The sequence below is a fragment of the Euprymna scolopes genome, chromosome 11 (assembly GCF_053919585.1).
Source record: "Euprymna scolopes isolate OS-2025 chromosome 11, ASM5391958v1, whole genome shotgun sequence".
Taxonomy (NCBI): Eukaryota; Metazoa; Mollusca; class Cephalopoda; order Sepiida; family Sepiolidae; genus Euprymna; species Euprymna scolopes.
The window spans coordinates 39,317,119-39,341,734 of record NC_136492.1 but is presented as its reverse complement, the minus strand read 5'-3'; the positions used below and the strand labels follow the sequence as shown (position 1 = coordinate 39,341,734).

Below are 24,616 nucleotides of genomic sequence, written 5' to 3'. Positions count from 1 at the left end.
AGCGCTCTTTGAAAAAGCCCACAAGAAGTCCAAAAACGAATACCGACAAGCAAAAGAAAGTGATAAGAACGAAAATAAGGTGGTTTCCTACCTGATCGCTGAGATGTTGTTGGTTCTGCGCTGCTTTTGTTGACTCGCTTGTTGGGAGGTCCCACCTGTTGTAAACAGTAAACCTCCTGTTTTTTTTTGTTTGGTTTTGAATCCGTCTGCCTGGTTAGCTAACACACCTTCTTCCTGATTTCGATAATCCTTGGTCAACGGCCACCAAATGTCACCCCCTTCAGCCGGTCGGTTGAGACGATCGTCGACCTCAGAACTCTTCCACTCCAATTACGGCAGCCTGAAAACGACCCGACTCTGGCGGTTTGCAGCTCACTATTTTCGTCCTTCCAGTGACCACTGCCGGTGATAATTCTTAGCCGTTTTAATGTTGCTGGTATTGGTAGTGACAGAATTATCAGTTGGTCGTCTAAATTTATACTTCGGACCTGACGTTGTGTACCCGCTTACCGGCGAACATCGCCGATAAGAGAGCCGTGGATTTTAGTGTGGTGAAAAAGGAAATAAAAACAATTCCACACACGAATAAACAATTAATCTGGGTTTATTCACAATAATAATGGTCTAATAATATTTCAGAGTTTGAAGGAAGTTGGCTGTAGCTATTTTAAAATGGTAGCTTGTGACTCGAGTTCAGATAAGTTTTTCGGCCATTGGAGATATGTGTTTTAAGTCAAAAGCCCTCTCTGCGCGACTTTAACACCATCTGAATTCGCCAAAATCGAATTCTCTCTTCTCCTTCTCTTCTCTCCCCTCCTCTCTTCTCCTTCTCTTCTCTCCCCTCCTCTCTTCTCCTTCTCTTCTCTCCCTCCTCTCTTCTCCTTCTGTTCTTTTCTCTGTGTTCGAGGAATATATACATATCCATCAATGCCCTTTAAACATCACGAGTTTGTATTTGTTTACAACAAGAAAACTTGCCTGTCATCAGCTTTCAAACCTTGTTTTCTAAAATAAACAACCGCCTGTCATTTCATCTCGAATTCTGTATTTCAAAATAAACAGCCAGCTCACTCCAAACTCTGACCGTTACAACAATAAGTATCTCTTGACATACTTTTTCCTTTGTCTGTTCTAACCAAAGAGTCATTTGATCGTCCTATTTTTTCGTTCTTTTGGCTCTTTCTCTATAACGGCATATCAACCCCATAACTTGGTTACAACTGAAAGAAGTTTGAATTTATTTAATTAAGAGAATTGACAGGTGCCCGCACTAAATGACGTCAAGTGGAAGTCGTAGAGTTAACATTTTGTGCGAGCGTTACGTTTCAGCAGTGAAAATTTCTGTGGGACAGTTTTTAATGAGTTCAATAACCCGGTTTGTTTTTTTTTTTTACCTAACTTTGGGGGAAAACAGCTTCTCCCCCCCCCCCCCGTTTATTTTTATATATATTATTATTATTATTGTCTTGAAATGAAAGCAACCATCTGATATGATGACGGTAAGCCGACATTGACCAAACGTTAAATCGCTTTCTAGAGACCACTGGCCGTCGGCCAGGGTATTTATTTGCTCCCCCACCGAGCAAATTAGGCACAAGGCCGATTTTTAATGTGAGGAGTGAAGGGGAAATGGGGACCAACTCCCCGGGGAGCTGGATAGTGACAATTGGTGTGAAGGGTTGCCCCTACATTGACGAAGGTCTTATATGTGGGGTTGCCCCCACATATGGTCTTTGCTTGTAGTATCTGCCGGAACAGATACTACACTTTGAGATATTAAATTTTTTATTCACAGGAAGAAAAATACAATTGGGAAAATGAACAAAAAACTTAGGCACAAGGCCAACTCAAAAAGAAGGGGGGTGAGGTTTGTTGATCCATCTCGTCTCTGTTGTAAATTTTAAATGATTTTTCTCTCGTCCACATCTTTTATCATGGTTACCCCTTTAAATTTGTATTTATGTGTGTGTGGTGGGAGGGGGAGGTTGTTCCTACTTAAACCCAATTTTTAAAACATTTATTATTTATATCAAAAAATACAAAAAAGATAACAATATTAATAAAATTTCATTTGTGTCGAGGGACTTGGGGTAAGGTCCTCCCAACCCTATCTGAAATGCTAGACCACCCGTTCCACTCTGGTTTGTAAAGGAACCAGGTTTTCGCAGGCAGCCTCTAAATGGATGGGGGAGGGGTTGTCCTAAATAGATACTACACTTTGATCTTGTCGCCCGGGGCCACAGAGGGCCGTGGCCACAGATTCGAATCGAGTTTTGCTTTTTTGATACTGAAAAACGAAAGCAACATGCGGCGATCCCAAAATAGCGAATATTTAACGTTTCAAAGTTGGACAAATTAAATAGACGGGTGACATTCGTTCGTAATTCGTAGATATGATTTCGACATGATGTAAAAAGTTTTAAAAATGAGCGACAGCCTCGAGAAATCCTGTTGCGAACATACACAAAAAGCGAACATACATACATGCACATTTTCGCTTTTATATATATATAGATGAAAGAAATTTTACGAAAAAGTAAAATCGTTTTCGAAATTCCCTTAATTGTATTTCCACTTTTTCACTGTACCAAATTTTTTCGCTACACAAAACTTTCGATTATATAATGGTATATTTGAAAACAACAATTCCACGGGAATCTGAATTGGAATCATAATTGGTATCGAAATTGTTAATCAACATTTTCCTGGAATCGGAAAAAATTTAGGAATCGTCCCAACACTAGTATTTACTGAGGGAATTTGTATTGTATGATAGTAAATATAAGGAATATAAAAAAAAAATAAAAATAACGATCTCGGGTGAAAAATATGTAATGAATGGGAGAGTGGTAGGATTTAAAAAAAAAAAAAATTTTATAGTGAGTGAAAGTAATACAAACTCTATGATTGTTTTGAGTAGATTGGAAATGTAGAAAAATCTGAAATTGATTGAAACTGAATGGTAATTTCCAGAATCTGCATCATAATGACAAGAAGCATCATTGTATTGAAATTTTATGTGGCGGCTATGTTCTTAGTCCTATGGCAACTAAATTTAGGGAGGGGGGGGGCATTATTATTTTATTATGTAGAAAATGTCAAAGGAAAAATACAAATTTTGGAACTTTAAATTCTAACTTTTAAATCATTGATATTTGCATAATTTAAACGATTTTGAGTGTCTTTTACACAACTGTTTTCATGTAAGTTGATGAAATAACAATTAGCTAAAAACTTGCAATGCTAAATATACTAACTTGCCTTGGTGTCACCTGGGTTTAGAATTTTAACTTTTGTTTCAATTATTGTCCTATTTCTCTTGACTTTTCTCTTAAATTTGCATAAGGAAGTATTTAAATTTTTGGAAAGGTTAATTCAACGAAAAAATGTTGTTTTTTTTTTTTTTTTTTTTTTTTAAATGTCTATTATATAAATAAAATCACTTAAATATTTTACAAAATGTTGAAATTTGAATCCCATAAATATTTAATTTTTGTTTTTTTTGTTTTTTAATATGATTTTTAAAGTTAAATTTAATTACAGTATTGTTTGGCCATTGTTAACTGAACAAAATTATTAAAAATGTAACTAATCTTATCAAATAATGATGTGGAAGGAATTCATTTCTTCCCCAACTATTAAAAGATTAAAATGGCTGATATGTTTACATTGTGAGATTTCATAATTTTACTATTATTTTAAAGCTTTAGTTTGAAACTGGCAAAAAATTCTGCTTGAAGTAACATTGAAAGGTAAAAATGAAATATGTTTTGTTTGTTCACCTAAATGAAGTTAGCATTAATTTTACAATAATCCTCCCTGTAATGTACTTTTACAGCAATGTAATATTTAAAGTTATTCTTATTTAATGTTTTAAAGATGTTTTCAAATTGGAAAGGCAATGCAATGAAGAAATATGAATTTTTTTTATATATATATATCTTTTTAAGTCGCATCAATACACCAAAGTTAAATTTTAAAATCTTTTTAACTTTTTAAAGTTGTAAAAAACAAAAAATATTTTTTCATTTTGAAATGACATTTTCCTTAATTATTTTAAATTATTAATTAATTGCCTTTTATTTTTTTAATTTTACATCTTTTATCATTTTTAAGTTATAAAAAAATGTAAAAAAAAAAGTCAGTTAATTAATAAGTTTAAGTAATTAAGGAAAATGTAATTACTAAATTTAAGTTTCCAAATTCTTGAATATAAGAAATATTGGTGAAAAAAATTTAATAAGTTCAACCTAATAATAAATTCAAACAATGAATTACAATAAAGAAAAGTCCTTAATCCATAGATTTTCAAAGAATAAACATTATATCACTGATTAGCATAAATTTTAAAATATATTTAAAAAATTGTGAACTAAAAAGTTGTTTTTGATAGAATTAAAAAGAACAAAAGAATAAAACTAAAAATCAAATAATCAATTAATAAAGTTGTACAGTAAGGTTCAAAAGAAAGAATCCGAAGTCTGAATGAATTATATGGGGGGAGAAAAAAATCAGTTAAATTTCTAATTTATTCAATTTTTATTCTCATCATCAGTTTTCCTTATTTAATTGCTCTATCTAGTAAATTGAGATTTTTATTATCTCAATTTCTAGTAAAAAGATATTTTTGTAATTTTAATTATATTTTATATCTTTGTACAGGTAATTCAAAATCATAAAATAATATTTATACCTTTTATTTTAATTAAATATTTTACTTCAGGATTTTTATATAATTTTAATGCATACAAACAAAATTGTTCTTTTAATACTTTTACTACTTGTCTTTACAGGGGCCTCGTTAAAAGAACTGGACTTGACAAAGGTAAACTTCAAGGATCACTTTAACACACACAACTTTAATTTGTTTACCCAAAAAAGAAAGTTTTTGAAGATTGTTTCTTATAATTGTTAGAATTGAATGCATTCGTAACAATCAGTAATTTGACTCCATTTCCAATCATAGTTGTGTCAAACATAATGTTTTGATTCTGTTATTTATAATTTTATCTTTTTTTTTAAATCTAGATTCTGTTGATTATATAATTATGGGTACTGTTATACAAGAAGTAAAGACCAGTAATGTGGCAAGGGAGGTAAGTACACACACAGTTAAGATGTTTACATATTTTATGCTAATAGTATAAAATAGGCAAGTTAGTAAAAAGCAAAATAACCAGTATGAAGATAATTTGCAAACTTAAAAAAAAAAAAAAAGTTAATAACATTGAAAATAAGCTACATAGACAATATCAAGAAAGAAGAGTTAAAACAGATAAACTCCTCTTGGCTAACCATTAAACTCTTTAGTAATCTACTGGTTATTACTCATCTCTTTCATTTCTCAACATTCATTTCAACTATAAAATCCCAAATAAACTTTAAAGAAAATCTTTTAATCATTTTGATGGTATTAGATTAAAATTACAAAATCTTTTAATTTCTATCTACGATAACATCCAAATATGTTAAAATATAAAAATGCAGACGTTATGCTAATTGCTTACTTTTTCAGGCTGCGCTTGGAGCAGGCTTTTCAGAAAAGATTCCAGCACACACAGTCACGCAGGCCTGCATTTCATCTAATCAAGCCATTAGCTCAGGTGATATTTGTTATTTAATAGTTTACATTTTTGATAAAATAAATCAATTTTATGATTTATTTATACTGTGGGTGTGCGTTATAATAGATGAGGTACAAAAAAAGTAAGGTTGATATAACATGGACTATCATAATGCGTTGTTGATCAGGGATTGAACCCAGAGTGTTCCGCTTATAAGAATCTTGTTATTTTTGTGCAATAGCAAGAGTTCACTTATGCAAATGAACATTGTTTTCTATAGACAGATTCTTGTTGATATAAAAAAAGGTAAAATTGATAAGACCATGTGAAGTGTTTGTTATTGTGTCAGGTTGTTCTGTTGTCAAAATTAGTTTGTTTTGGAGAATTAATACAATTTCAGTCAGGCTTATTTTTTTGTGCACGCTTTCAACTACAACAGGGAAATGATTAGTTTTTTTTTCCTCCCTTTAGAGATCTACTTTTAATACCTACCATATGAGATCACTTCTGAGATCTCTGAAAGAGCATTAAAGATATCTTTGTGGATGATACATGCACCATAATAAACTTTGAAACAAGAACAGGCATGTTCACTAATACAGTTAAAGGCACCAAATCCCACATTCTGATCTAAGTCCACTGTGCTTTTTTTTTTTTTTTTTTTTTTTTTTTTTTACACTACTGAATTAGAACTAGAATAATCTCTACATCTTCTTCATTCTTGTTGTTGTTGAAAAACTGGCACAATTCTATTCTGGACTGTCCATGATTAATAGATACAGAACACCATGTGAAAAATGCACCACTTTTCTACTGGCTCCATGTTACAGTTGTCAGCTTTGTTATAATATAACTGCAACTGACAAGTTTATTCAGATATCAGAGAAACCTTTATTCACACATGACACTTTCTATTGAAGTACTGATGTGTGCTATGGTTTCAGTTTTTTTGTTGTTGTTGTTGCAAAATGTTTATATGGCTCATTGCAAAGATTTAGAATCATTTAATTGACATATATAGTAAAATATCTCAATGTTTCTCTTTTATGTATTTTGATGTCAGACAATAGATAGAAGTACCAAAATCATATACTGATTATCATTTTCTCCAAGAGCAAAAGTTGCTTTTTTCTTTTTTTTACATAGGCATCCCCACTTATCAAGGCCAAGAGGCCACTCAAGGATAAGGGTTAAAGAGTAGACATTGGACAATATAGTAATCATTAGTAGTGAAAATTTGGTAAATTTGATAACTTATATAGAACGGCTCATCAAGAACTTATTTACATTAGACTTGAAAGCAGGAAAACGGAAGACAATTCCACAGGCGTGCAGTTCTAAAAAAGAAGCTTTATTCATGGAATCTACGTTTAGGTTTAGGCACAGATAAAGAGTGGGGGGAATTATTGATAGTGTGTACAGCTAGACGAGTGTTTCTTGTGAAAGTTTGGCGAGGGGGGGACCATAGATTGAAGCTCAGTTGAACACCTTCCATGAAAATAACGATACATTAGAGACAAACTCGCAACATCTCTTCTGTGAGATAGAGGTTGCAAGGAAGAGAAAAGGACATCTCCTACGAGGCTACAAAGTCTATTTTGAACTCTATCAAGGCAGGACAAGTCCTTTCTAACAGCTCCTGTCCAGATGTGGCAACAATATTCCATCCTTGGACGTACCTGGCTCTTATATAGATAGAGAATAGAATCAGCAGTGAGATATTTACCGGATCAATAGAAGGATCCCACCATTTTTCCAGCGGCCTTGGCAACAGATTTGATGTACGTGTTCCATTTAAGATCAGGAGTAAAGGTCAAGCCCAGAAGCTTGTCAAAACTTGAGGCCTCCTGAAGACGAGAGCCATTCATTTCAATTGATGCCAGATGTGGATCAGAATGTTGATGTAAAGAGAGAAGCTTGGTTTTAGATGCATTAAAAGTAACCAGCCACTCCTTTCCCCATTGTACTACGTGCTCAAGATCAGAGGAGAGAGAATTGGAGAGAACTTGTTCGTTTACTGTCTTAGATGTGCTACCATAAATGGTAGTGTCGTCAGCATAAATGTCTACAAATGATGTAAGGATGTGATTTGGAAGATCATTAATGTAGATCAGGAAAAGAGTTGGGCCCAGGATGGACCCCTGAGGGACACCGGCATTAATACTGTGAGCTTCTGATTTTTGCCCCTCAACTACTACTCTTATTATCACAGGTTCGGCAGCAGATACAACAATATACTTCTGAAGAAGGTCAGAGATTACATCGACTGAAACATTGTGCAAATAACACTCAAGATGAGAACAGTATTCTGAATAAACCAAATAACAAATCACGGTACTTGTGCACAATTTGAACCAAACATAACTCAATGTCCAATTGGCTTGGCTTGGAACATGATGTCATGCGCTTGGGTTTGATTGTAATCTGCTCATCATCAATCAGCCAATCAATGCGCTGCAAAGTAACAGATGAACTTTTTTTTGGGGGAAAAAAAAACAATAAATTCACTAAGCAACACACACCTCAAACAGCCCTTTTCTGTCAACTGTCTACAAAAAATGAATATCTCAAGTTTGGAAAAATTGTTGATGATGCTGGAACAAGTCGTAACCAGAACTGTCAAGAGAAGAAGTTAATTGCTGCAACAACAAAAAAATGCGCTTCATATGGTGATAAGTGCATTATCACCAAAAGAAGATTACTGGTCAACAATGGATATGAGTAGAGATACACATGCACGCAATGCCAGCAGTGGACCTTCATAAGGACAGGAAGATTTTTTCAGCAAGCAAAGCTTCAAATTGCCACCGTAATAAAGTTCATTTACCTGTGGGTCTCCGATATGGCAATTCAAAAAAATCTTATGTGAGTCGTGGTTTGCGCATAGCATAGCAGACTGGAATAATTTTATATGCAACATATGCCAGAATTACTTCCTCAGACCCCCCCCCCCCAGCAGATTGGTGGCCCGGGGCATACTGTAGAAATAGAAGAGTCTGTATTGAACACAACATCAGCTGATTACTCAAGCTACTCGGGTGTTCGGTGGTTATGAGCTTGTGGAGAAGGAGGGTTACCTCGTCGCGGTCCCAAATAGGAATGCTGAACCCCTATTCTAAAACAATATATATTCTGCTGGGGATTATGGTCATGTCAGACTGTTGGAAAGCATATAGCAGAGTGGGAAGAGAAAGGTTTCACCATTTAATGGATATGAGTAGAGATACACATGCACGCAATTAGCTTGGCTTGGAACATGACTTCATGCGCTTGAGACCAAGGCAACCACTAATCACGTGGAGCGGATGTGGAAGAAAGTCAAACAATGGAATAAGAATGCGGGACCAGCCGGGAGCTTCTCGACACTTATCTTTTTGAGTTCATGTGGAGACAGAAATTTGGTCATGACCCTTTTGTCTCCATCTTTAACCATATATCGGAAAGCTACCCGGTTGGTGAAGTTACTTTCACATCCGCTGTCTCTTCTCACCCCATTTGACATCGTCTGATGCGACCGTAGAAAAATCTAATCTTAAGGGAATATCCCGGCAAAAAGAAAAAAGTTGTCCAGTTGTTTACCGGGAAAAAATAAATAAATAAATAAACTGCACAACTGCTTATTTAAAAACCTTTTTATTGAAAAAAAAAAAAAAAATTATTTATCAAATTTTTTTTTTTTTTTTTTTTCAAAATGAAATAAAATGGTTGTTTACTTTTTTACAATTTTGTTGGATCCACTCCTCCCCCAAAAAGTGACAGTAAATGCAAAAACACAAAAAAATTGCTTAATTTAAAATTTTTGTTAGACAAAAAAATAAAAAAATATTCATTACAAAAAAAAAATAAAACAAAAATTGTTACAGTAGGTCGTTGTTTCTTTTTTTAATTTTAGTCATAATTTTTTTTCCTATTAATTTTATTATATAAAATGTTTCTCTCAGTATTTTTTGAGTAGCGTTTGTTACACTTTCATAATCGGCGACGTTCGGCTAACAACGTCATGTTCAGAGCAACGCTGATTTGGACGTTGAGTTATGTCTGGTTCAAATTGTGCACAAATATCTAGAAAATCACTAATCCTCATCTCAAACATTCAGGTTTTACTTTATTTTACAATTTGAAAATTATGGAAACTAAAGCAAACATGATAATATTAGTTCCAGCAAAGTTGAATTGTATGAAAATTTTAGTTTTCCCCACCCCTCACATATCTCAATTTCTATTTTTTGTTATCTTCATTCTTGTTAAATTTTGTGATCATTCCAATAATCAATCCATTCAATCAGTTTATAAAAATTTTTGTTTTTCCACTTAACTCCTTAAAATGGTGACGATCATGATTAAAGATTTATGAAGAATGAAACCGTTTTTCTTTAATGCGTTTTTTTTTTTAGTGGCAGAATTTTTTTTTTTTTTTTTTTTTTTTTTTTAAATGGGGGAGGACTGAAGAACATAAGGAGACCAATTTGTGAGTTTCAAACTTTGAAATAAATTAATCTCTTTTTTTTTTTTGTGGAACCGTTTTCTTAAATTATTTTACATGCTTTACTTCAAAATAACATAACTCTAAAATATTGTTTTAGCATGTAAAACATGTTAAAGTGCAAAGTACTGGGGCTGCTGTATTGCCATTTGGTGAATGGATTCTGGACCATGCAGTAGTCTCTAGTGGGGCCTCTCGATGCCATACTAGTGGGTAATTGTTACAGCTTTACCTTATGTGCTACAAAAAAAAAAAATTTTCCTGTCTTTCCTCTCTTACTTTCCCTCTCTGTTCTGCTCTAACCAAGTATGCTGACCTGTTCCACAAACCCCAAAATCCTCAACATGAAATATCTCAAAAAACAAAACACGAATAAACCTAAAACCCCGTCCTCCTATGTAGACCCCTACTACCATGTCTCCTTCTCCAACATCAGGGGTCTACGTTCTAACCTTCCGGAGGTTGAAACCCAATTACAGGAGACGAAACCTGATATATTCTTTCTAAGCGAAACTGGAATAGGGCCGACCACCTCCCTAGATGAGTTCATAATTAAAGGATACTCTAACTTAACATCTAAATCTGACCCCCAAGATGGGCATGGAATATGTGCCTACATTAAAGATGGCTTCCCATGTGGCAGGGATATCTCCAGAGAAGACCCTAATCTACCTTATATGTGCTTCCGGGTTGCACTTGCTTACACCACCGCATTTATATTTGCCCTCTATCGCCCCCACAACAGCGGAGTTACTGTCTTTAAGAGTATATCAGAAAAAATTTACCACATTCTGTCTTCACATCCCTTGGCTAACATTCACATTTGCGGTGACTTCAATGTCCATAATGTGGAATGGCTGACCCACTCAAATAAGAGTGATGATAAGGGGAGGTTCTGTCATGATTTTGCCATTGCCTATGACCTCACTCAGATTGTCCGCGAGCCCACCGTGTGCCCGATACTACCGGTCAGTAGCAAGCCTTCTAGACCTTTTTCTATCCACTTCCCCTGAGCTATGCTCATGTTCCGTTCTATCTCCTCTGGGATCCTCCGACCACTGCGTCGTATCAGTTAAGATAAAAATGAAATATAATAAATCTGCAGACGTACCTCTCCACCGTACTGTATATCAATACTCTATGGCGGACTGGGATAGCTTCCGTACATTCATATCTGATCTACATCTCCATTCCATGTTTAAAAAGGATGTGTCCTCTATAGTATCAGACCTGACCGAATGGTTACTTGTAGGCATAGACCAATAGCTACCAACGTAATAGATGCACTGAAACTAAAGCTGATTTCAAGACTGCCAGCAACCACTGTAAAAGAGTAATAAAAAATGCAAGAGATCTATATGCTCAATCCATTAAATTCAAAGTAGCTGAGCAGCGGCTTGGTTCCCACCAGTTCTGGCAAATAACAAATAGGATCCTGAACAGAAACGTGCGTTCTATCCCAACCATTATCAATGGACCAGAGGTCATCTCGACAGCATCCGACAAGGCCAAACTATTTGCCAAAAACTTTGCGGCAAATTCTACCCTGTGTGACGAAGGCCATCAACTCCCCATATTCCCTCCTATAACAGACAACACGCTATGCAACATACAAATATCTGTGCGTGAGGTCGCCAAGCTAATCAAGAACCTTGACTCCAGTAAAGCAACTGGTCCCAACAGTATTCCAATTATAGTGTTAAAAAAATTACAACCAGAACTTGCCCCCATACTTACCAAACTGTTTAAGCATTGCCTTAAGGAGAAGTGCTTCCCAACACCCTGGAAAACCTCATCAGTATGCCCTGTATTTAAGAATTCAGTCATGCCCCTCTCAGTACAGACCAATAAGTCTCCTGTGGCTGGTTGCATCTAAGACCAAACTCCTATCTCTACATCATAAACGCTCTGATCCCCATCTGGCATCAATTGAAATGGATGGCTCTCATCTAAAGGAGGCCCCAGGTTTTGATAAGTTCCTGGGTTTGACCTTTACACCTGATCTTAAATGGAACACATACATCAAGTCTGTGGCCAAGGTCGCTGGGAAAATGGTGGGATCCTTCTATCGCTCCAGAAGTTATCTCACTACTGATGCAATTCTCTATCTATATAAAAGCCAAGTGCGTCCAAAGATGGAGTACTGCTGCCACATCTGGGTGGGAGCTGCTAAAAACAGCCTATCCTGCCTTGACAGAGTATAAAATAGACTTCGTGGCTTGGTGGGGGATGCCCTTTTCTCTACCCTGCAACCTCTTTCCCACAGAAGAGACGTAGCGAGCCTGTCATTGTTCTATCGTTATTTCCATGGCAGGTGCTCGTCTGAGCTCCATTCTCCGCCCCCCCCCCCCTCGTCAATCTTTTTCAAAAAACACTCGGCTAGCTGAAACCACCGTCAATAATTTCCCCCACTCCCTATCTGTGCCTTAATCAAAACGTAGATATCATGAACAAAGCTTCTTTCTTAGAACTGCATGCCTGTGGAACTCTGTTCCGCTTGCCTGTTTCCCTCCCGACTTCAACCTGGATGTCTTCAAGTCCAACACAGACAAATTCCTGATGAACCGCCCCCCCCCCAAGTAATGACACCTTACCAATTCTCCAATACTATTGCTACACTATCCCTTTGATTACTGTACACACAATAACCCTTATCCCTGAGTGGCCATTGGGCCTTGGTAAGTGGTGAACTCCATGTAAAAAAAAAAAAAAAAACTGAATTTTATGATGATGACTTTGTAAATTTGGAGTTTTTAATTAATTCAAACATTAAAAGCACTCATATTCGGTTGAACATGTTTTATATGCTGAATTATATATATATATATATATATATATATATATATATATTCTTATTTTAAGAATATTGTACCATAATTCAATAACTAATGAAAATATTTATCTACAAAAGTGAATGTGTGTGTGTGTACATTTCCCTACGCAATAACTGTATATCAAATTTCGAGTCTGTAGACTAAAAAAGTGACAGAGTAGTGAGATTTGGGAAAATCTATGTGATCGGTTTTCGGCCAGAACTTTGGCTGTTAAGGGGGTCAAAGTTCAACGATTTGACCTTTGAGAACTCTACCAAACTCCTCCGACAATTTTGGGTGTAAACACTTGAAATTTTAGATATAGATTCCTTGGACATGGATCTAAATTAATAACTTGATTTAAGCTCAAAACAATAAATGTTAAGGGGACAAAGTTAAAAAATTTGACTTTTTTTTTTTGCTCAGCATACACCTCCAAACACCCGAGCACCCATGCTAGTTTGCTATAAAAGTGTAGTAGAAATGTTTCCCTGGACATATAGCTGTTTGGTAGTAATATCAATATCAGCACTTTAAGTTCTTACAGTTTATATTTTACATTTAAAAGTAAACAGGTATTTTTTTTTTCTTCAGAAAAAGAAATGGTGATAACACAAAAGAGAAGTTTTGGAGAATTTTTTTTTACATTCACATTTAAGTGTAAAAGTCAGAAGGGTGAAGTTAAAGTCGATAAATATTCAGTATCATAAATTGAAAGTTTGATATGGAAAAAAGTTTTAGTATTATTAAGAAACATAAAAATGTTGATATTTGTTTCATTTTCTATTTAGCAATTGGTTTGATAGCTTCTGGAAACTGTGATGCTGTTATCGCTGGTGGAGTTGAATTTATGTCTGATGTTCCAATCAGAGTGAGCCGAAAAATGAGGAAGTTGATGTTGACATTAAACAAAGCAAAAAAACTTCCCCAGAAGCTTTCTCTTATCAGTCAGATGTTAAGTCCTTCAGCTCTTACTCCAGAGGTAAAAGTAAAATATTCAATCTTTTTTTCTAATTTTTCGAGATATATATTACTTTTGGATTTTCTGAGTATCAAGTTTGGCTTGCATTTTACCATTCACGTTTTTGGTCCTGAACATTTCTGAAAGCTTCTTTACATGAACTGATATTTGGTTTTTGATATTTCCTGATATTGTATTTGGTTTTCATTTGCCATCAGACTTTGAAGACAGAATTTTTGTGATTTGTTCGATTTGGATTTGAATGTGAAAACTTACACCATTCAGGGATGGTGTAAGTTTCTTTGCTCCAAAATTGATATTAAATCTCAGTATAATATCTATATTTATGAAGTATAAACTACCTGCCATCTTGTAGTTATTAAATCTACTCAGTAATCATTTATGTATAAATCGCATGGAAATTTCTTATTTAAAATACCTCCCATGTTTTTTAAATTTGTTTTTTCTTTTATTAATTAAAAATCACTTTAATTAATGACTTATGTATCAACAAAATTATTGGATACATATAGAAAAACAGAACAATAAAATTACAAATGAATAACACCAACCGGTAATTATAAACTATTAAAGAAATAGTTATACAAATAGCTGTTTGAGTCTTTGCTTGAAGGGAGATGAAATGCAATAGGAAGGCAATGAATTTAGAATCTTAATTCTTTTTTTTTGGGGGGGGGGGTTATTACTTAAACAGGGTTGCGCAGAATTGAAAAGGCCTTATTTCTATTATAACCTTGAAAATATGGAAAAGGTCTTGAAAAATTCTTTATGCTCAGAAAATATTTGTGTCAAAATATTAAAAATAAAAACAAAAATACTATAAAATTATTTTTAAGTATTAAAAATACCATTAAAATCTCCCTCTAATTTTGCTTTTTGTTTATAATTTAATTTTTATTATTTATAATTGAATTTAATTTTGGGGGGAGAGAGTAGTGGCAACTGCCATAAATAAAAAAAATGACCCACCTCACTTCTAAAAAAAAAAACAAAAAAAAACTTTCCTTCTGCAGGCAGAACTCTCTAATAATCGCCCCCCCCCCCCCCCAAAAAAAAACCTAAATAAGAGTGGTCAGGTGGGAAAAAAATGGACAAGACAATTACTATTTTGATTGGAAATTAAAAGTAAAGAGTTAATATGAGATGAAATAAAATTAAAACAAAAACATTTAAAGCTACTGAAAACACCAAAAAAAATACAGATAGTAAAAAGTTACTATAGTAACATTTATTTGTTGTATATTTGATTTTTTTTTACCACTTTTGCAAATTGCTGTGGATTGTAAACTAAACCCCAAATTTTGTTTTGAAAACTTGAATTTTATCTAGAGAACGCCTTAAAAAGTCTTTGAAAATGGACATTGAAAATCTATATGAACCTTGTTAAAATATCCATAATACAAAAAAAAGTTTTTTTTCTATGATGTATTGAATTTTAAAAGAACATTAAATTTTTTTTTAATGATAAATCCATTTAGATCAGCTTTAATATAAAGTTTGGAAATATTTTTTCACAAAAACATTTTTAAAGGATGTTTAAACAATTGCATGTAAAAAGAATTAAAACTTTAGACTTATCTTGAAGCTTTAGTTTTGAGGGGGAGGTTTAAATGAATTATATTTTAAAATTAATAAATCCAAAAGTAATCTCTGCTCATTAGTTAATAATCTCTAGTGAAAATTTTAAAAGATATTTGCTTACGTGATCCTTTCATATTAAAGTCCCTTTATGCATTTTAAATTTGCTTTATCAAAAGCCAGTATTTCGAATATTGTTATTGCTTGTAGCTTCCAGCCGTTGCAGAATTCTCAACTGGTGAAACTATGGGTCACTCAGCTGATAGATTGGCATCAGCCTTTTCCATTAGCAGAAAAGAACAGGTAACATTTTTATTTCGAGATATTTTTAATTACAAGTTTGATATCTTCTTCATGCACATGCAGATGTGTCTGCGATATTTTAACATAATTTGACAAAAAAAAAAAAAAAAAAAATTTAAGTTACTTCATGGTTGTACTCAAATTCTTTTTCAATTGATTTTCATCTAAAATTATGCTTTCCGTTTCTATCCAATACAGGATGAATATGCAGCTCGTTCACATCAACTTGCTTTTGAGGCTTCCGAGAAAGGTCTTCTCACTGATCTTGTGCCTTACAAAGTGCCAGGTATGACCACCCTAGAGATTATTTAATTTCATGTTATATGAATTTAATTTACTTAACATTTCTGCATTATTGACTGGATGCATCTCAACTTCCAATATAGAAAACAATACTTTTCAACATTTTTGAAATTGAAAGTTCTCTCCAAAGTGAAACTCTGAAATTTCTTTGAATGATGGCAGTGGCTTTTTAATTGTAACAATAGCATATTGTCAATAAAATATATATCAGCATTTTTAAACTGAAAAGTGACCAACAGAAAAAAAATAAAATTCAATAAAGCAACTTTAAAAATGTATCATACTGTTATTAAATATTTGAAACTTTCAATATGAATTTTCCATTTCCTGTCTAATATTTAAAATTACTAATTTTACTTTCATTAAATGCTTTTTGCTTTGAATTACATAGAATTTTGTGATTCTAATTAAAATCTTTCAAATTTTCAACATCTTCATTCGTAATTTAAAAATGTTCTCTAGGTAAAGCTGAGACAGTGTCTAAAGATAATGGAGTACGGCCTTCTTCTCTTGAAAAGCTTTCTAAACTGAAGCCAGCTTTTATAAAACCTCATGGCAGCATCACAGCTGCCAATTCTTCATTCTTGGTAAGTGACGCATGAAAGAAAAACAACCCAAAATCTTGAAATATAAACTGCATTCAATATAAATATTCAAAAAGCTATTTAATTCTAAATTTGTCTTAAGATATTACCAATATACTGATAGTTCAGTAAGCAAAGTGATTCCAAGTGTTCAAAAGTGAAAACTGAATGGATTAAAATAGCATTTGTCTCAATATGCAAATTTCATAACCTCACACTTCCCAATCATTCTTCAACCTGAGCAGCTGCTATTTGTCGCATATAAGTCAATTAAAAATTGGCAAAAATTTGTAGCATTAAAAAAAAAAAAAAAAAAATTGCATTACACAAATTAGGAACTCACAATTTCTGAAAAATCTATATTATGGTGAACAATGGACAATTAACAATTCATTCAATTACCATGATGTCACGGTTTGCCCTAAACGCCATCTTGGATTCTGAAAGCTAGATAATCTGATCATCATCCTTTACCAAATCATGGATATCAGAAAAAAAAACAAATCAAAAAATCCTTGACACCTCCAACACATGTGGAAGAGATTTTATGCTTGCAAAGATAAAAATTACTATATTAATAAAGAAATGCTTTGCTGAACTGACCTCATTCTTAAGTTTTATAATAAAAGCATTGCAGAATCTTGTTTCCCTGATAGAAAATAACCTCTGTGGCATTAGTTTTGAAGAACTCTGGTAAAAGAATTTGACCTGCAAAATTATTGGCCTATAAATTTTCCCCTACTCCTCACTAAAAGCTTTGAATCATTAATCTAACAATAGTTGTTAAACTTCTCTGACCAATGGTATGGACTTTAGCCATCTTGTTTTAGTGCAGATATTCTGTCACCTGAAAACATACTACACCCTAGATGAGTTAGGTGAAATTAGAACAGCAGCACTATATATCTCCAAGGCCTGTTTAGCATGAAGGTTTTATCAGGAACATCAACTATTATGGATATGTAAAAAAAAAAATAAAAAAAAAAAAAATAATTTTTTAAAACAAACAAATCTGATTGTCAAATATCTGTCTAGTCAGATGAATATTTGACATAATCAAATTTTTTTATAGCTTAAAGACTTGGGTAGTCCTCAAAGACTACATTCAAACATCACCTCAATATTGGTGTGCCAGAGGTTAACCCTAGACCTAAATTAATCCTGATGCAATTGCATCTCACATGGGTATTTGCTGATGAGATCTTGTTTCTGCCCAACATGAGAGCAAATTGAATGCTCACACAAGGTAATAGCCAGATCTTTGGCAAATAATTTCCAATTCATGAGGTCAAAAATGGACGGTGAAATTTGATGCTACTAAAAAAGCTTGGTTATCAAATATCAAAGCAAATAGCATTCTTGAGTTTAGGTTGAAACCCTCCGACTTGACATTATCAGGCAATAAGTACATGGAAAATACTGCATGTCATGTCTATCACAAAGGTTTTCTGCTGGTTTTATTAATACAAGTACTTTTACAAAATATCTTCTGATTTTACTATCCTCCCCATCCCCACCTGCAGTCCTACTCTAGTTTCTTTCGTCATATGGCTTGCTTTTCTAACTGTACCAAAATGTAGAAATTCAAATGTAATGTGAACAAACATCTTGTTGCCCAACTCCCCACCTAGATTCTCTTAAATCTGGCCCCTAATCACAGCTTCTTATTCTTCAATGACAATATGCTTTGCTTTTGGAATTAAAAAAATATCACAGCATTGGTTTGTCAAGAATAAACTCAGCAACCAACTACAGTCTTCATGAAAAAAAAAAAAACACTGGAATTATTTGATTTACCCATGACTGAGAAACTTAACGTCTAAAACCAAATGAATCTTAAATCACAGTGCTGTACAATGTATAGTACCATCTTCAAAGATTTTGGTAATATAAGCAAACTACCCCTACATTTTAAAAAAATTAATATTATAATTATCTGAAATCACAGAAATAAGCCCCTTGAATACTATTATTTTCTCATCTTGAAAATCTACATGAACTCTAGTGAGCTTAATATATTTTTGAGCAAAAAGTGATTTCATTTATTATCACATTGACTTTTCACAAGTTGTTAATTTTAATTATTCAACTTTTATAGTGGAAAATTTTAGACTATTTGTAGACTATAAAAATTTTGCAAATGTTAAATTTGTGGTAGAATTACTTTATAATCGGCAAATACTTTACAAGAACAACTTTAATTAAAAAAAACAAAAAACTTGATTATAAAAACTTCAACTGGTAAATATAAAGTCTGAATTCTTTAGATGATACTAAGATATAATTTTTTTGTTTTGTTCTTTTATATTTAATTTAAAATGAATGCTGGTTGGTTTCATCTTTAATGGCTTCATAATTTTTAATTTGACCATTTCCCAACAGATAATATTTTTTGAAATATCTAAGATGAAATGTGATGTCAGTTTTGATTCATCATTAGTTAAAAATGAAGAAAAAGAAATACAAATTAGTTTTTACTTCTGTTCTGAGTTTTTTCATATGCACACTTTTATTGCTAACTCTAGTCTTCTTTGAAGTAATCTCCTCTGGCTGCAATACACTTGTACCATTCCAACAACTTCTGGAAGGGCACATGGAAGTTATCTTGTGTGATCATGTCAATGACTCATCACAGCCTCTTTCATCTTTTCAATTATCTCATAACAGCCTCTAAGATTTTCTTTGAGCTTGGAGAATAACCAAAACTCACAGGGAGGTGAGGAACTGTCTTGATAAAATAGTTTGTGACAAGGATGAAGTTATGGGTGTATTGTCCTGGTGGAAATGCCACTGACCCAATTTGAAGAATGCTGGCCTTGGGACAAACTCTGTGCAAATCTTACACACAATTACTTGCAAGAATGTGGAAGTTTCCCACATTGACATCAAACTGTGCACTGATCTCTACAGACACATGATGGTCCTTATTCATGAAATTCTTTATTTGGCCAATCAACTCTGATATTCTAACTTTCCTACTCCTCTCACACTTCATACCTCAAACTCCCTGCCTTCCTTGAATCTCTTATGCCACTCAAAAACTGATGCTTGATTCATGCAAGATGGGCCAAAAGCTGCCGGAAGCATTCCATATATTTCTGACTTTTTTTCCCCCCAAGTTTAAAACAGAATTTTACTGTGTATCATTCTTCTAAAGTCACATCCAGCTGTGATAATCAGACTTTAGTAGGCTGTATTGTAATTCCTGCTGTAACTGTTTATTTGAATCTGAAATTATAAAAATTGGTCAGTCATCTTATATGTATAGCAATAACATACTGAATTTTCAAGAGTCTACGACAATTTTAAATGCTAATTTATTTATTATTATCCTCATATTTCTTAGATGTTGTTTCATGACGTTTTGGCCAACTATTCCTCTGGCCTTCATCAGGTGGTAACCACAACGGGATAATGAATTCCAATTAATATATAATTATTAAATGCCTGTACAAAAAGTCTGAAAAATTATTGAAAGCACCTTGTAGATTTCCCTGAAAGGACTTTTTTTCTTTTTTTTTTTTCACGCACATACGCAAAATAATTTGGAGATTTTTTTTTTTCTTCCAACAGACAGATGGAGCTTCAGCATGTTTGGTGATGTCTGAAAAGAAAGCCTTGGAATTGGGTTTTAAGCCAAAAGCTTATTTACGTGATTATGTTTATGTGTCGCAGGATCCCAAAGATCAGCTGCTTTTAGGGTGAGTTTTCTACTTCGCCATTTCTCAATCTGTTTATTGCATCCAACACTCAACTAGCTAAATATGAAAAGTGTTTATTCATTGTTTTAGTGTGGAGATTTTACAAAAATGTAAATGATTATTGTAAAATTTGTAGACTTTAATTTTCATTGCTTTTCTGCATTTCATTAATTCTCTTCTCCAGATAGAATGGGTCATTTTTGGGGCAATGATGACTGAAACTTAAAAAAAAAAAAAAAAAGTGGTAGACAGATCATTGTTTTTTTTTTTATTTTAATTTGATTTCTTTTTTCCCTTCCAAGGCCAGCCTATGCTACACCTAAAGTTTTGGAGAAAGCTGGACTGAAAATGTCCGACATTAGCGTTTTTGAATATCATGAAGCTTTTGCTGTAAGTAGTAAAAACTTTCAAACTGTTAATTTTTAATTTGTTTTTAAAAGAAAATAGGTAAATTTTTTTTTTTTTTGCCTATTTGATTCTAGGGCCAAATTCTTGCAAACTTGAAAGCCATGGAATCTGATTGGTTTGCAGCAACTTATATGAACCGTACGAGCAAGGTATGATTAAGTTAAAATTTATCCTTGCTTCTTTCTGAAAAGAACTTATTTTATTTTTTTTAATTTTCATATATTATGTATAATTTTTTACAGGTTGGAGCTCCTGAACTTTCTAAATTCAATCTATGGGGCGGCTCCTTGTCTTTGGGTCATCCATTTGGAGCAACAGGAGTTCGCCTTGTAACAACTACAGCTAACCGGTTACATAAAGAAGGAGGACAATATGGCTTAGTGGCAGCTTGTGCTGCTGGTGGAATTGTAAGTAACAACATTTCTTCTTTAACATATTTTAGTGAAGCAATAAATGCATTCTTTAAAAATGCAACATATTTTAGTGAAGTAATAAACACAATTTTTTTTTTCTTTCAGGGTCATGGCATGATTGTGGAAGCCTATCCGAACTAGATTTTTCAAAACCCAGCCAGAATTTAAAGTAAATAGTAATAAATAAAATACATTTTATTTAGTTTTGTTTTGTTTTTACTTTTATTTTATAAAATAACATCAAAAACCCATTTTTGATTATTGCAATCATATTGATTCAGGTATTTAAAAAGTCAACAAGATGATTAGTTTATTTTTTTTTTTTTATTTATCAATAGAATCTCAGGAGTTTAAAAAATAAAACATTCTATAAAAAATGTATGTTTGTTAAAATAACTGGCAGTAATACAAATAAAAGTGTCAGTTCTTTCAAATTGCAATTAAAATGTATTTTACACTTCCAAAATAGTTGTAGAAATGACAGTACTTTTGTATAATGATTTGTTTTATAAGGATGATAGAAAAGGAGTAAAATGATCAATTTCAATGTTTTTAATCAAATGTCAGAGTAAGAGTAACTTATTGTCACCATTTTCTCAAATAAATAGTGCTGAGATCAAATGGAATCCATTTTCAGACTGAGAAACAAAAGGAGCTCTAACAGTGCTAACAGTTGTATAAAAATCAAAATGAGGTGAGGAATGATTATTTCTTGTACGAATGGGGTTGTACGAACCAATAACACTTCAAGTAGGAGACCTTAAACTGTTCCACCATTCTCCCCCTTTTTATTAAAAAATCTTTGCATACACCTGTCTTTTAATCTCCGACACAAGTGATTTTTTTTTTCCCTCAATTTGTAAATTCTTCTAAACTCAAGTCATATTTACATGCCTCCGCATATGGACATTGTGCTGAGAAGTGTATTGCAACACTTTTCTTTCCATTTCCTGCAAAAACACAAAAAAGTAATATTAGCAATACACAGGGACGATAAAATGCTTTGGATACTTACAGATTTCAAGGGGGTTCTGCTAAAATATTTTAAAACTAAAGCATCTTAAGTCCTCAAAATACCACCGTTTTGTTCGAAAATGAATATACTTTCAAATAAATTAATGTACATTATACATTTTAAGAGTTTTAAGCAAATAAAGCGCTAAAAATGTTATCATAAAACGGCGTTTTCGGTAAGATTTTATCAAAAAATATTTCTTCCGACACCTACTGTTAAATAAATCACTCTTTTTACTACATTTATCTGTTCAAAATAAAAATGTAACCGGCTTTCTCTTGAGGTACCGGGCAATTTAAAATCATGATACCTGGGAAAAAATCGTTCTATTTTTAAAAAGTATCTAAAAATGATCTGTAGAAGCAGCAGCAGCTACTATCACTGATATTAATTACTTTACTGTAAACAAGCTTTTTTTTTTGTTCCAGAATGAATTAAAAAAAAATATTCTTACATATTTAGTTGGAGCTCATTATCAGAACATAATTAGCTTAATTAGAGCTATTTGGTCATCAGAATATATAATTTTAAAGCAATCCAGTGTTATTTTTGGTCAAATTTTAAAAACATAGTTGAAAAAAATATATGTAACGTGTGCACTTTTATCCATTAGTTTTTAACAGTGAATTAAACAGCACTTTAAAAAAGAAAAAAAAAGGGAAATGATATTTTTGCTTCACGTGTGTGAGCAGTACCTCCCCCCTCCCAGCACATTTTTCTTTTCAGCGGATTATAATCGAATGGAAACTAATCTACCCAATTATATATATACTTGCGGGGGGTACCTGGTGATGCCCGGGTGTCTTGAGGTAAATCAAAACTCCGGGGGGAGGGGGGTTAAATAATAAAATAAATGTTTTGGTAGGTAAGTATGAGAATCGAACCCGTACCCTTGAGTTGGAAATTAATGTGTGAAAAAAAAAAAAAAAACCTGCTACGTTAACCATTGACCCACGGCCACAATCCTAATTGGAGAAAGGTCAGCTGATGGTCTACTTGTGATGCATGTCTGAAGCTCCGCATAACCTCTTGTTTAGCTCCCCCTTACCGAAACTCTTAAAAAAAATATGACGACAGTACAATCTAAAAATAAGCTTAAACCAGGATTAGGGACAAACAAATTCAACTTGCCTCCTCCCTTGAGGCTCTCATTCACAAATATCCGTGGGCTTAGAACTAACTTAGCTGATGTTGAAGCATTTCTCTTAACAAATACCCCGGATATCTTAGCACTAAGTGAGACTAACCTACACTCCTCCATTCCCTCTAACCACTTTAACATGCCTGGATATCTCCCACTCTGCCGTAAGGACTCTGACAGACATATGCACGGACTTGGAGTTTACATTCGTAATACCCTTCCCTTGACTAGAGAAACAAACCTAGAAACAGATGATCAAGCCTTTATGTGCTTTAGACTAAACGTGCAACACAGTATTAGCTACTATTATTTTCTCTACCGCTCTCCCTCGACTCAGGACTGCTCCATAATAAACAAAATATCTGACAGCATAGACACGGCACTGTCCCTCGACACTAGCGCACAAATACATGTGTTTGGTGACTTTAATGTCCACCACAAAAACTGGCTTGGATTCTCTACTCACACAGATGCAGCGGGCAGCACAACCCATAGCTTCGCTATATCTCACTCCCTATCACAAATTGTTACGTTTCCAACCCGTTTCCCTGACCAGGAAGAACAACACGCATCACTTCTAGATCTGTTTTTGACCACAGTTCCCGATGACTGCATAGCGAAGGCCCACAGCCCACTCGGGAACGCTGATCATGCAGTGATAATGGTTGAAATCGCCCTAAACTCTAGACCCAAAACTGAAGAGCCAGTGCTCAAAACAACGAGATATTATAATAAGGCTGACTGGGAAGCCATCAGGGAACTAATTAGAGATGCTCCATGGAAAAATATTTTCTCTCTCCCTGCTGAACAGTGTGCAAACGAGACCACTGACTGGTTCAAAACTGCAATCGAAGCGCATGTTCCCATGCGGAAATTTTATAGTAAGCCCCACTCTCCCCAATGGTTTACGTCGACTTGTGCAACTGCCATTACTCAAAAGCAGCATGCATACCGTAGGTTTAACCGACATAAGTCCAGTTCAAACAGACTGAAGTATATAGAAGCTAGAAATAACGTTAAGAAAGAAATAGCGACAGCTAAGAGAGAATTTACGGAAACCACTAAAAAGCGCATCGAAGCACAAAAACTAGGAACTCGAGACTTCTGGAAAATCTACAACAGTGTAGTAAATAATGGGCAATCAACAATTCCCCCACTAACCAACAATCACGAGGTTGTCTCCTCAGCAACCGACAAGGCTAACATGCTTGCCAGTCGGTTTGCCTCAAACTCCACACTGGACCCTTCCAACCACCCCCTACCTGACTTTCCTATGCGGACAGACGCCACACTAGACGATCTGAAAACCACCCCTGCTCAGGTGCATG

At 33.8% G+C, this 24,616-nt stretch overlaps 2 protein-coding genes across 3 annotated transcripts in view; one reads left to right on the top strand and one right to left on the bottom strand.

Moving 5' to 3' along the window:
* Positions 1-21,330, top strand: part of LOC145287839 (trifunctional enzyme subunit beta, mitochondrial-like) — a 60,723-nt gene extending 39,393 nt beyond the window's left edge. For both annotated transcript variants that reach the window (XM_080135712.1, XM_080135713.1), the window contains 12 exons: positions 4,794-4,825; positions 5,029-5,096; positions 5,516-5,603; positions 13,652-13,842; positions 15,631-15,723; positions 15,922-16,009; positions 16,489-16,613; positions 20,184-20,311; positions 20,614-20,701; positions 20,794-20,868; positions 20,962-21,126; positions 21,238-21,330. In XM_080135712.1, coding sequence (XP_079991838.1) covers positions 4,794-4,825; positions 5,029-5,096; positions 5,516-5,603; positions 13,652-13,842; positions 15,631-15,723; positions 15,922-16,009; positions 16,489-16,613; positions 20,184-20,311; positions 20,614-20,701; positions 20,794-20,868; positions 20,962-21,126; positions 21,238-21,273 — 1,177 coding nt within the window. In that variant the 3' untranslated portion in view covers positions 21,274-21,330. The remainder of the gene's footprint in view (positions 1-4,793; positions 4,826-5,028; positions 5,097-5,515; positions 5,604-13,651; positions 13,843-15,630; positions 15,724-15,921; positions 16,010-16,488; positions 16,614-20,183; positions 20,312-20,613; positions 20,702-20,793; positions 20,869-20,961; positions 21,127-21,237) is intronic.
* Positions 1-24,616, bottom strand: part of LOC145288128 (uncharacterized) — a 361,708-nt gene that overhangs the window by 144,507 nt on the left and 192,585 nt on the right. Inside the window, exon 25 of the mRNA XM_080136193.1 lies at positions 22,023-22,082. Within this exon, the coding sequence (XP_079992319.1) occupies positions 22,023-22,082 (60 nt within the window). The remainder of the gene's footprint in view (positions 1-22,022; positions 22,083-24,616) is intronic.